Consider the following 14176-nt stretch of genomic DNA (forward strand, 5'->3'; position numbering starts at 1 on the left):
TTACTTTTTATCATAACATTACCAACTATGTTATTTATCCTAAACATTTTATAGAATGTTAAATTAAAAAAATATATAATTAAAATCTGTCTTGCTTTAGTATTTTCAGTATGTAAAATAATGTTTTTTGTTAATATTATGTCCAATAATAACTTTGTAGGGATTTTACACCATAAATAACTTAAATAAAAACATAAAACTGTAAAATACTTATGTTATCCTCCCAAGATCCACAGACCAGATGGTAAATACAAAAATACATTTAAAGTGCATTTTATTATACATTTTGTGTGGAAGTTTATATGGGTATTATCAAAAAATATCAAAAAAGTCTCCAACTTACAAATAACTTCAGATGGGTATGAGGATCAACTTTAAATGTTCCTATATTAAAGTATTGCACTCAGTTATTAAAATTATTAATAGCTTATAAACTATACTGAGCAGAAAAGCACCTCAGACTGCACACAATACATCAAATGGAGTACAACAGCAAAAGACCACAAGTTTTATTCCTGTCAACTAAGAACATGAATCTGAGGCTACAGCAGGGACAGGATTACCAAAAACTAAACAATTAAAAAAAAGAAAAAGTTGTCGAATTAATCTTGTGACTTACGCAGAGGGTAGGTACAGAATTCAGCATGAACAGCATAGACCCAACCTGCCTTGTGTCTACAGTTAGGCTGCAGGTGGAGAACAAGTAAAAGGAAGGTTTTCTTGGCACACTCTGGGCCCCCAAATACCAATCAATCATTGTTTAAAAGCCACAGCTTAGTATTGCTACTGCCCATTTGTATTTTTATTGGTCACAATTCATCAGTTTTACAAGAAATACCTCCAGCATAATACTGTAATGTACTGTCACAAAGTTATCTCAGCCTGGTTCCAATAAGTCCAGCTTTTCAGTCACCAGTTCTAAATCTGATAAAGCACAGACATTTATAGAATGAGTTAAACTGACGCTCTTTAATTGACGATGGAAGAATCAGGAAAATAATGGGCAAAATCCAGATAACAAACTGCCAGCACATTTTCTGGAATTTTACAGACTGTAGAAAAAAAAATCTTAAAGAATGATGAGATGTTGATGATGCAGCATCTGATCTATGTGAAGCATCAGAGCTGTTGTTTTTACTTTTGTGTATAATTATATTGTTGACAAAAATAATTTTTTTTCTCATTCAACTTTTTGAATAACTGTACTACACCAGAAATGATCGCGCGTTTTGAACAAGAAAGCTCCTTTTCATTTTGACGCACTGTATTTTAAAGCGCAGTGAAGAGAATATCGGGTTAAATCCGTGGCTCAGTCCTCCCTGTACTGTCTCTCTACAGTTTCCAAGCCTGGTGATTGGTTGTTGACTGTCGTATTCTTTGCAAAGTCCCTCCTATAGAGTGGTTTTGCAGTAATCGCTGCAGTGGTTGGAAAGTCGGATTGCGCGCACTTAGTTGGAGACTCGTACTCGCCTGTTGAGCGTCGGATCAGCGCTGCAGCTGAACATCTGTGCGCATTTTCATCCAAGAATTGCGCGCTTCAGAAAGACTATTACTTTTTGTTGGTTTTGTGAGACAAACAGTGAAGAGTTAACATTTCTTATTTTGTTAAACCTAAGATTAACAGTATGAGGTGCAGCCATGGCAGGCAAGGGTAAGGCAGCAGCGAGGACGCTGGAGGATTTGACGCTCGATTCTGGTTATGGTGGTGCGGCGGATTCTTTCCGCTCGTCCAGCGTGTCACTCTGCTGCTCTGACACGCACCCGGCGTTGGCACATGGGGGAAACTGCTGGCATCTGACCGAGTCCATGCACAGCAGGCACAACAGTCTGGACACGGTGAACACCGTGCTGGCGGAGGACACCGAGATCCTCGAGTGCTCGGGCCAGTGCGCCAAGCTGCCCGAGCTGGAGGAGGTACCATGGAGCGTCGCGGAGGTGGAAGGCGCGCTGCGGAAGGACGCTGAAATACCCACGGCTGGGGTGCCACGCGAGATCGTGGCCAAACTATCAGCCTTACTGAGTCGTGCGCTTGTCCGGATCGCCCGGGAGGCACAGAGACTCAGTCTGCGCTATGCCAAGTGCACTAAACAAGAAGTCCAGAGCGCCATCAAGATCGTGCTGTCATGGACCATCTCGGCCAACTGCGTGTCCGCTGCGCTCGGTGCGCTCTCGTTGTACAACATGAACACTGGCGATCGTTTCAGCCGGGGAAAATCTGCCCGTTGTGGGCTTATCTTTTCGGTCGGGAAGTTTTTCAGGTGGATGGTGGATAGTCGGGTGGCTTTGAGGATCCACGAGCATGCCGCGATCTACCTGTCCGCTTGCATGGAGAGTCTGTTTCGCCAGGTATACGGGCGCGTACAAAGAAGCGCGCTGGTCGAGAAGGACAATGGACTTCCCAAAATCACAGTGGATTCTCTGGAACAAGCGATCAACAATGATTCAGAGCTGTGGGGTCTGCTGCAACCCTTACAGCATCTGATCTGTGGGAAAAACGCCAGCGGTAAGCATCTGATGGTGTTTTTTCCTGTTGTCTGGTAGCCGTCAGCCAGGGGCGTTGCAAATACCTGTAGAGTGCCAGGTGCTCATGGCTACATGGATCAAAACTATATAGAGCAGTATTTCCAAATCCTGGTTCTGGATTCTTTTTTCCTGTCTAACAGACACTATCGTGCGTTTATTCATGAAGCCATTCACCTGCTCATTAACTATTTTTGTCATTTACACATACTTATTCTGATCAGAATAGTTTTTGACCCAGAGCTCATCATGGAAATACTGGAAACAAGTCTGTATAACATGTTGGACATCACACACGTAACCCATTCCACTTGCTAGTCTCGGTGGGTTAAAAAGCCTGTACTAAAACACTAGACACAATGGGTTAATACACTACATGGCCAAAATATGTGGACACCTGACCTTGAGTTTTTTGGACACCCCATTTTAAAACGGGCCAGCTGTAGCCTAGTGGTTAAGGTACTGGACCAGTGATCAGAGGGTTGTTGGTTCAAGCCCCACCACTGCCAGTTTGCTGCTGTTGGGCCCTTGAGCAAGGCCATTAACCCTCAATTGCTCAGACTGTATACTGTAATTGTAATGTAAGTCACTTTGGATAAAGGCATCTGCTAAATGCTGAAAATGTAATGTAAATGTAAATGAGGACAATAATATCGAGTTGACACCCCATTTGTGGCTATAAAATTCTCTACTGTTCTTGGAAAGCTTTCCAGAAGATTTTACAGTGTATCACTAAGACTTTGTACCTATTAAGTAAAAACAACATTTTAAAGGCCAGGCTATGATATTGGACCAAAAGACCTGGCTTGAGTTAGGGTCACGTGCCGGTCACTGAAGTTTCTCCTCAACACACTTACCAAACCATGTCTTTATAGAAAGTGCTAAACATAAAAGGGCCTTTCCTAAACTGTTGCCACAAAGTTAAAAACACACAATGTATGTCATTAATAATAAACACCACAACATTGGGTGTGGATGAAATACCTGAACCCAGCAATTAGCAAATCTCTCAATATTTTTGGCCATAGAGTGTATATCATGATCAGGGTGACATCTCACACTTGCATAATTACTCATTTACCCACTCACTTACTTTGATTAAAATTTGAATTTATGTATTAGACTTACTGCTTAATCTTTCTAAGGATCACAGTTGGTCAGATGCCATCAAGAAACACTGGGATAAAGACTAAAATACACCCATGCCTTGGCACTAATCATTTTAGGGCAACAAATACTTATACAATTACCTACTCACACCTACAAGTAATATAGATAACCAACATTCATTTCGAAGGTTTCAGGCACCCACTGTTCAACCAGTTCAAAATAGCCAGTTCACTTACTGGACTTGGTGAGTCCAAAACCAATCCCAGAAGCACTGGGTGTAAAACAGGAATACTCCCTGTAAAGAGCAACAATTAGGTGCAAAGCATTAAGCACATGACCATTTATTTCCTAATGTCCAGCCCAGAATGTTTTACATTATTAGAAATACACTCTGGATAAGGTTTCCAATTATTGAAAACTCACTCACAGGGGCAATTTAGATTGGCCCACTGGTCTCACTTGGTTGAAAGAAATATCCAGAAATTATGTGAGCAATTCAAAATTCACCCTAAATTGGATGCCAGTTTTATTATAAGGCATCACACATTTACCCATTTGTTCACTTACTCACACATAGGGGCACTTAGAACTTAGAGAAGGCAATATATCCACTGGTCTCAGTGGGTTCTAAGGCTCCAAAGTGAAAATACACTTTGGACATTGCATAGCATAACAGGTTGATTCATGCATGCACTGGCACCTAGGGGGACAGTCCACCCAGATAATGTTTTTTGTGAAGTGTAAGGAAACAAAAGTACCTGTACACAAAGGAAATATGTTAAACTCACACAGATGTTAAACTCACAATTCAAACAGGTGACGGTTGTGTGCCTGTCCACATTATGCGCTCACACCCAATTAAGGCTTGTTAATTAACTGTTTCAAGTGTGTTATGTGCAGAAGAAAACATTTATAAATGCTCAGCAGGAGTACTCCAAGACCAGGTTTAAAAACACTTATCCACAGCATCTACTAAACTATTGCAACATAATTTATTTAAATTAAACAAAAGCACCTAACTGATTAAATGTGTACTGCGACATGTTTTGCTTATTGTGGTTAGTGGTGTTTTAATCCAGTTTGTCTCTGCATCTTTGAAATAGTTATAGATTGAATAACACACAACTTAGGAAGAAATTAAGGGACCACTGCAACTTTTTCTTAAATTAGCATCAATACATGTACACTGATCAGCCACATTTTACACATTTTATCAGCTCCACTTACCATATAGAAGCACTTTGAAGTTCAATTATTGACTGTAGTCCATCTATTTCTCTACATACTGTTTTAGCCTGCTTTCACCCTATTCTTCAATTGTCAGGACCCCCACAGGACCACCACAGAGCAGGTATTATTTAGGTGGTGGATCATTCTCAGCACTGCAGTGACAATGACATTGTGGTAGTGTGTTAGTGTGTGTTGTGCTGGTATGAGTGGATCAAACAGCAGCGCTGCTGGAGTTTTTAAATACCGTGTCCACTCACTGTCAACTCTATTAGACACTCCTACCTAGTTGGTCCACCTTGTAGATGTAAAGTCAGAGACGATCGCTCATCTATTGCTGCTGTTTGAGTTGGTCATCTTTTAGACCTTCATCAGCGGTCACAGGACGCTGCCCACAGGGTGCTGTTGGCTGTATATTTTTGGTTGGCGGACTATTCTCAGTCCAGCAGTGACAGTGAGGTGTTTAAAAACTCCAGCAGCGCTGCTGTGTCTTATCCACTCATACCAGCACAACACACACTAACACGCCACCACCAGGTCATAAATCCATTATCTGATATACAATTTAGTGCACTATGTAGGGAACCTAAATCCGTTAGCTAATACGCTATCTAAAGCATTAAGCTTTATGTTTTAATCCAATCCTGCCACTGGGAATTTATTCTTGAGGGAAACAAATTTGTGCTTGTTTGCTCCAGGTGAAAGGAGAGCAATTTGCAGCATGTTATTTGCCTTCTTATTTATTTGGACAGTGTAACAGGTGGAAGCTCTGCAGTACATTGTAATGCATGGGGTGCTACAGAACTGTACCTCACATCTGTTAGAACAGCCAGGTTTTCACTTCGTGCAAAATTGGCAGCATGTGTTGACATTTTAAAGTGCTCTTGGTGTTAAGGAGTCTGTCAAGTTCTGTTGGGGTGGGTGGTTTGCATTTTATGTCCGGAATTCCCTAAATTTTTGAATGTTTTGGACTGTAGATGAGGAAAATCACTAAATTACTGTACTTGCAATTGTGCATTGTTAACATAGCTTTTAAACTGTTGGACAACTTATTCACAGAGGTTTTATTATAGTGAACCTATAATTGCTTGTAAACAACCAAACACCAATTATGATATCACCTGTTACCTGTGAACCTGTGGAAATAGTCAAAGACTTCCCAGTTTCACATACTTGATATTTTATATTTTAAATATTTTTTCTTTGTGTGGGTTTCAGTAACATACCTGTAAATAAAGTTTATAAACCACCACTTCTATTTTTTGCATTTTACTTACTGTCAACATTTTTGGAAATGAAGCTGGATTCCATGACTAGCTTATATGTGCAAACAAGGCATTGCAGCAAGGCAGATACACTTAAAAGACAAAAGTATTTGGACACCCCTTCTAATTTTTAAGTTAATTTGTTTCAGCCACAACAATTGCTAACTATGTAATAAATCAACTATCAAGGAAATTATGTTTCCAACTAATTTTGCAGCAGCAGTTTATGGAAGGCCCTTTTTGTCCCAGCATGGCTGTGGTCCTTCTATAAGGACACGAAGAAAAGCTTGGTTAAATAAAAAAAACACTCAGGTGGCCTGCACAGAGCCCTGACCTCAGCTCCGCTGAACAGCTTTAGAATGAACTGGACCATGAGTTAAGGCTTTCTTGACCAACACCACTGCCCAGTTATACAAATGCTCTTTTGACAATACTTCAAAGTCTTGTAAGAAGGCTTTTCAGAAAAGCGGCTGTCGTTATAGCTGTAGAGATTACATAGAGGTCCACTATTTTATACCATTTGTTTGTGGTTGATCTCAAAATGCACATCTGCTAGGAATGTTAAATTGTGTGCAAACTGAGTAAAAAGAAAGAAGCATACATTAATCTGAAGTTATATTGTTACAGAGAATTCTGTCTAGTTAGATTGTGTTGGGCTTAGAAACACCAAAGTAAATCAGTTAAACGACGACCAGTCAGTACCTGTAACGTGATTACACCAGCTATTCGGTTACTTTCATAGCCACAGAAAAAGCAAACAGATTAAATAAATCCAATGTTTAGTGCAGCTTGAACCCCAAACACCTGCCTGATACCTGCCTGCCTCACAATATTTTAGCTATAATGACTGGTAAAAACGCCTTTACTTAAAACTATTTAATTAAATGATGATGTACATGTCCATGTGAGTTTCCTCTAGGTTCTCGATTTCCCACTCACCTGCCAAATCATGCAGGGCTAATCAGTGCTTTTGTGTTACTAAGGCATAATGTTTATTTTTCAGGAATGTATGCTTCTTTTGTTTAAAAGGCATTATTCCATATTCTTCAATGCTGGCTATAGAATAAATGTGCAATGATAAACACTTTTCTGGATTTGTTAAACTGTAGTATTGTAGATGTGGTGACATACACTGTAAGCCCGGATAAGTTCAATCTACTTAAACAATTTGAGGAAAGCGGTTGCCTTAAAAAAGTTAAGTAATGTATAATGAAAACTTGAGTTAGCATAACTTAAAACATTAAGTTATTACACCTAAAAGGCAAGTTGATTAAACTTTATTTTTTTGGTTATACCAACTGCTTTTCCCAATAATTCTACTTATTATCTTGAGCTCAATGGACAAAAATATTTATTTCTTTTTAGTTTTCATGTTAATTACATTTTAAATATCAATTAGAAATGTTTATAGAAAAACAGACAGAATAACAAAGTTATTTTTCTTTATTTCACTTCAGAAGTATTTACTTAAAATACAATATGTCAAGAAAACATCTTAAACACTGTACAAGCTGTATATAAAGTTTTGATGAAACACAAACAGCTCTTTACAGTAACAATGAACCTGTAGTCAGTTTCACACAGCGAGCTGATTTCTTAACGTTTGGCTGCAGCTTTCTAAAACAAAACAAAGAAACAAGAAACAGAAGTATTAATATCAACATTAATACCATTCATTTAAGGATTAAAATAAAGCAAGCCAGCACACTCTTTGCTAGCATGTAGCCTAAACACGGCAAATAAAGCAGCGCTGTTTGATTATTTATTTAGTGTTTATTTTTTGTTTAGTAAACTTAAATCTTTTAGCACATTTAAATGTGTACTCAAATGAGTACATTGTACTCTGCATTTTTTAGTATAGCAAAAAAACTTAAATAATTTATGTAAGTTGTACTAAAAATGTTTGATTAGATATAAAGTCCGGGCTAACAGTGTACGCAATTAATATGAACACCTCTCTGGTAGGCAGTGCTTAATATCACACCTACTCTGCAGGACTTGCTGCTGTTTATTTGTCCAGCAAACGCATTAGCTGTATGTATTCTGTGTATTTTGTGAGGAGGGGTGATGCTGAAAACAGCAGGAACTTTTTTTTTTTTTACCTCCTGGAGAATTCACAGATTTGATAGATTGCCATCTTAACAGCTCGGATGTGGAGCACAATTTCTGGCAAGCTGTTTTTGATGCATTTCTATGTCAGTGTAACTTTTATTGGTGAGGGTGAAAGTTTAAAGCATTTTGTTGCTCTCACAAGTGCTGAAAATCTCACTACAGCTTATGACTCACTCATCACCTTATTTAGAAAATATGCAATATTGTAGAGGGTCTTTCCAATAAGTGTCTTTTGCCTTTATATAGAATGTGTTTTACCATGATATGTCCTATATTGATGCTTTGCTGGATTTAATAGTATGTTTCAGTCTTGTTTATATGAAAGGATCTATGCCCAGGTTTTTGACTTTTCTCTTACTTGCCAAACATATGGAGCTAATCAATAGTTTTGTGTAACTATGCATTTAATATTCTGTTTTAGATTTTTAACTATTATATTTTAAAATCTAGGTGGTGGTTTCTTGTGCAGAGATTTATCAACACAACAAGCACTCAAATCCAAATCGTAAAACAGTAGAGGTTTAAAGGCATAAAGAGTACAAGAATGCAACAGTCCAAAGAGAACTTGGAAGTCAATACTGATGTCAAAGATGCTAAATTATACATGTTAAATATAGTATAAATCAAAATAGAAACCAGCTTGGACTTACAAAAAGGTTCTGCAAAACAGTGCTGTGTTTGCAGTTAATATGCTCATTTTATTTTCTGTTCATTTCATTTTCATGTTTTACCACCACTTAATACTGTTCAGGGTTGTGTCAGGGCCAGTGTCTCGAGAATTACTGGGCACAATCAGTAAATCGAGATTTACTAAAATCTGCACACTAGAGTGTAAAATATGGGCACCAGACCATGAGCTTGTTGAACATTCAATTGCAAAACCTTTTGCAATTGAATGCTCTTTCAGTTTTTGCTCTTTCTCAAGAACTATGTACGGACATACAATGACTTTTTCATTCATTACAGATGTTGTGCAAAACAAAAAGTAAAATAAAATGTGACTGCTATGTGGTAATTTATTCTTCACAAAAAGTGTGAAACGAAAAAAAACCCACTTAGAATATCTTAATGTAAACAATTTGCAGGGAGGCGCTTTTCTTTATAACTTTAACAGCCTCCACTCTTCTTGAAAGGCTTTCTGTAAGATTTTGAAATTGACTGGGTTCTGGCTACTATAGTTCTTTAACACTAAACTCATCACTCGTTAAACTACATCTTCAGAGAAGGAAACAAAAAAGGGCCTTTCCAAACCAATGAGATTAAGTTGGAAGAATACAATTTGTTGGGAAGCACCTGAATGTATTGATTGGAAGGGATGTCCACACACTCCTGGCACTTAAGTTCATTTGTGTTAGCATAAGCAAGGGAGATACTGATATACTAATATTAAATATTGACATTACTGATACTTTTACATGGTTTTCAAACTAAAAATATCAAATGTATTGTGTGTGTGTGTGTGTGTGTGTGTGTGTGTGAAAGAGAGAAAGAGATAAACGGCTGATAGACAGGGAAAATAGACAGAATGAGGAGAAGAGGAAGTAAGATAAATGACTTGGTGCAGCTAGAGATGAATAAAGAGGTTGAGATGATTAGAGGGAGACTGCCGCTTACAACAGCCTGAGAAAATAAGATATGAAAGCTTCATATACCATTACAGGAGATATGTGAAATAAAAAAAAAAGCACTTTCAGAATTTTTGGTACCATTTGCCAAAATGGGTTAATTGTTTAAAACACACACACACACACACACACACACACACACACACACACACACACACACACACACACCGATCAGCCATAACATTAAAACCACCTTTCTACACTCACTGACCATTTTATCAGCTACACTTACCATATAGAAGCACTTTGTAGTACTACAATTACTGACTGTAGTCTATCTGTTTCTCTACATGCTTTGTTAGCCCCCTTTCATGCTGTTCATGCTGTTCATGCTTCAATGGTCAGGACTCTCCCAGGACCACTACAGAGTAGGTATTATTTGTGTGGTGGGTCATTCTCAGCACTGCAGTGACACTAACATGGTGGTGGTGTGTTAGTGTGTGTTGTGCTGGTATGAGTGGATCAGACACAGCAGCACTGATAGAGTTTTTAAATACCATGTCCACTCACTGTCCACTCATGTTCATGACCAACTCAAACAGCAGCAATAGATGAGCGATCGTCTCTGACTTTACATCTACAAGGTGGACCAACTAGCCCCGTGGGGCGCTGTTGGCTGGATGTTTTTGGTTGGTGGACTATTCCCAGTCCAGCAGTGACAGTGAGGTGTTTAAAAACTCCTGCTGTGTCTTATCCACTCATACCATCATAACACACACTAACACACCACCACCATGTCAATGTCACTGCAGTGCTGAGAATGATCCACCACCCAAATAATACCTTCTCTGTAGTGGTCCTGGGAGAGTCCTGACCATTGAGCATTGAGAAACAGCATGAAAGGGGGCTAACAAAGCATGCTGAGAAACGTAATTGTAGATATGGTAAGTGGAGCTGATAAAATGGACAGTGAGTGTAGAAACAAGGTGGTCATAATGCTATGCCTGATCGGTGTGTATATATATGAAGGCACCATGACATCGTCTGACACCTATTTTCTGGCTATAGTAAGACCAAAGTGTTCCAGTTTTTACTGTGTTGGTTTGTGTAATTTGCATACTATGTTGCATGTATATTATGCTAAGATTTAAATAAATATTAAAATATTTTTAAAGAATACTATTTGATGTATGTAGTCTGCATTTTAAATATATATTTTAAAAACTGACAGTGTTTCCAAATTTTATATTGTGATAATTATTGAGATTAATCAATATAGAAAATTTTATTGTGATAACATTATTGGCCATATCGCTTAGCTCTACTTATGACAGCACTTGATATTGGTATGTTACATAAATATAGATGCTGTGCTGTGAAAGTAGCACTGATAGTAGAGTCGAAGTTGCGTGAGACTTAATTAACTTGCATTTGGTCTTGTTCAGCAGCAGTGCTTGGTTGGGTGATTTTTGAAGTTGACCTGTTGACGTGTAGCATTCTAATTGTCCTGATTCTGTAGGAGGTTGGTTTTGGAGCTGAACATTGCAGCAGTTTTTTTTTGCAATTTTAATCATTGTGTGATTTTGCCTATCCAAGAGCCACTATGCTGAATTCAGCTAGTTTACTGAGCCATGGCAGCAGACGTGAATGTTGCTATCAGCAGCCATTTTAGGTTACGTTTGTCCTTTTTTTTTGTACTCTAAATGAAGTGTAGCCTGTTGGTGTGCTTTAAACAGTAAATACTTATCTATTTATGTTTTGGTTTTGTGTGGAGTTAAGGACAGGTGCTTTCAGAACAACCTATCCTCTTAAAAGTACCAATATAACTAGCACAGGTAGACCTTGCACATGGACTGGTTTTAGTAACATATCCTGCTCTGTCTGGCAGATGCTAATGGGTGGTATTTTGATGCATTTTTGTCTAATGTTTTAATTTTAAAAAAGCAAGCTGAAGTAATCATTGTGCTATGTAATACATCAGTTATATAACACAAACCGTTGGTACACTATTTGGACAAGTATTGGGACACCCCTTCTAATAATTACATTTAGAGTCAGAGTCAGAGAGGTTTTATTGTCATTTCAGCTACATACAAGTACATATTGAAACGAAACAGCGTTCCTCTAGGATCACGGTGTAACACGGTACAAAAAGTGCAAGACAAAACAGTGTAAAATACAAAACAGTGTAAGTACAACAATAAATACAAAAAATCCTATAATAAATAACTACAAAAGATATTCCTAATTATCCCTAATCTAAACAAGTAATTAGGAGACAGGACTAAAGACAAGTGTTAGTACATGATGGTGAATAGATGGTACAATGGTTCATGAGGTAGTGACATGTTGTACATTAGCAGCGTAAAATTGGCAATGGAGCCTAAAAAGTAAATAAGGTGCAAAAATACAAAAAGACTTTTCAATATTTGAATAAGCAGTAAAATTGGTAATGGAGATAAGATTTATGTGTTTGAGCCACTTGCTAACATGATTAATACATCAATTATAAAAGAGAAATTATATGCTTCTATTTTTTTTTTTCCTGGCCCAGCATGACTTTTTGCTTGTTTTTCTTTTTTGCTTTTGAAGGTTACATGAGTGCATATAGGTGTGATATGAAAAAATAATATAAGCAATAAATACTGATTTAGTTACCATTGTTGACGCCTGTGTTCATGCATGAGGAAAAGGGACAGACCATTTAATAAGTGAAGGAACATATTTTGTGTGTTATCATTTCTAGGTTTGAGTGCTCTACAGATAACACCTAGTTGAATGTATTATATACATGCACAATACTCTAAGGTTGCCAGAAAATATGATCCTATGTGCTACAAGCACTCCCTCGGAGCGTGTATTCAGTGCTGCTGGCAACACTGTTACATAGATAAGTTATACATAAATAAACACTGTATATATAAATAAGCAAGCAGAATATGTTAGCGACTCAGCTGTACAGCTAGCACTTATTGGACCGACTACTTAATATATGTTTTCTTTTAATGTTACACTTTGATTTTTATTACCAGCTTATAGGTAAAAGTCCCTTTCCCTTGCGCATTATTGTTACTAACTTGTAAGACTAAACTACTTATTGAAAGCTATTTATATGTATTATATTATATGTGATATGTATTATATGTATGTGTAGTTACTGACAGTGACTATATGTTGCATCTTTCATGCACTCTGAAAATGCCAAATAAGGCCATAGCCTAAGTAGTGACATCATTAATTTCATATATTACTTATTGTGGTGAATTATACAATCATAATTTATAAGTTTAATGTAAAAAGGGAGCACAATTGCGTAAAAGCAATATTATGACATTCATGACTTATGACGTGTCCATCTACAGAGAGTATTAGACTATAGCATAGAACTAAGTCTTTTATAAAATGATAGTGTGCTGACCGTTGCATTTTCACATGCTTTTATTCTCACACTTACAGCCATGGTTAAGCATCTGTTTGCTGTACCGCAGTGCGATTACTGGTGATAAAACTTGGGGAAAATCTTACATTGCCACTGAGGGTTTCTCTATATAAATTCACTTACATTGCAGTTTAGATTTAGAAAGGACAACAATTTAACATCAGCAGTTTGTCCTAATTTGTTCACATCCATGCTTTTCTTCCCATTATCGGGTTCTGTAAAGTGTGGTGGGAGGGTGTGACTCAGTTGCAACAGACGATGTATCCTTATGACTTGTGAAGTTTCTCAGACAAAACTGTATAATTTATGGAACATATCACAAAGGCTTTCTGCTATGCCTCACTACTGTAGAACAAGCAATTTATAGTTTAATTTATTTAGTTTTTTTAAGTAGTGTTCCTTTGAAGTAATAGCTCTAAAACATATTTTAATACAGTGCCATCTTCAAATGATCCTTTAGGCCAAGTGCCCCTTTGTTGAACCCATTTTTTACTTAGACAACTATATGCGTAAAAAGAACCTTTGATGCATTCATTCATCAATTATAATAAAGTACTGCATTTAAATACATCAAGTACTACAGCTGCAATCAAACTTATTTAACCCCCATTGCAAATTAGGTTTGTTAGCAAAATCTACAAACTTTCAGCTATTTCCAACAAACCAGTCAAACAAGAACAATTTAAATAGCTTAGCAACTAATAAGTCAGCAACTGAATGTAGCCTTACTTTACATTTTTGTGGCTACAAAATTTTATATTTTAATAAAGCCTTTGTCAGTGCTTATTAATTCTTACATTAATATTTTACTTACATTTCTAAGAAGCCCTGAGAGACATGCATATCCTCTTATTTCTGTGTAGGATTTGAACCAAAGAAATATTACTTTATAAGTAAAATTTGTCTTAATTTACTCCTTAACTGACAATTCTAAATTA

The 14176-nt window shown here is 37.3% G+C and overlaps 1 protein-coding gene across 1 annotated transcript in view; it reads left to right on the forward strand.

The window, feature by feature from the left end:
• The first annotated feature begins 1453 nt into the window (after positions 1–1453).
• btbd11a (BTB (POZ) domain containing 11a) overlaps positions 1454–14176 on the forward strand; it is a 271143-nt gene continuing 258420 nt past the window's right edge. The window contains exon 1 of the mRNA XM_063005972.1: positions 1454–2503. Within this exon, the coding sequence (XP_062862042.1) occupies positions 1639–2503 (865 nt within the window). The 5' untranslated portion in view covers positions 1454–1638. The remainder of the gene's footprint in view (positions 2504–14176) is intronic.

This window comes from Trichomycterus rosablanca, chromosome 1 (assembly GCF_030014385.1).
Source record: "Trichomycterus rosablanca isolate fTriRos1 chromosome 1, fTriRos1.hap1, whole genome shotgun sequence".
NCBI classification, from domain to species: domain Eukaryota; kingdom Metazoa; phylum Chordata; class Actinopteri; order Siluriformes; family Trichomycteridae; genus Trichomycterus; species Trichomycterus rosablanca.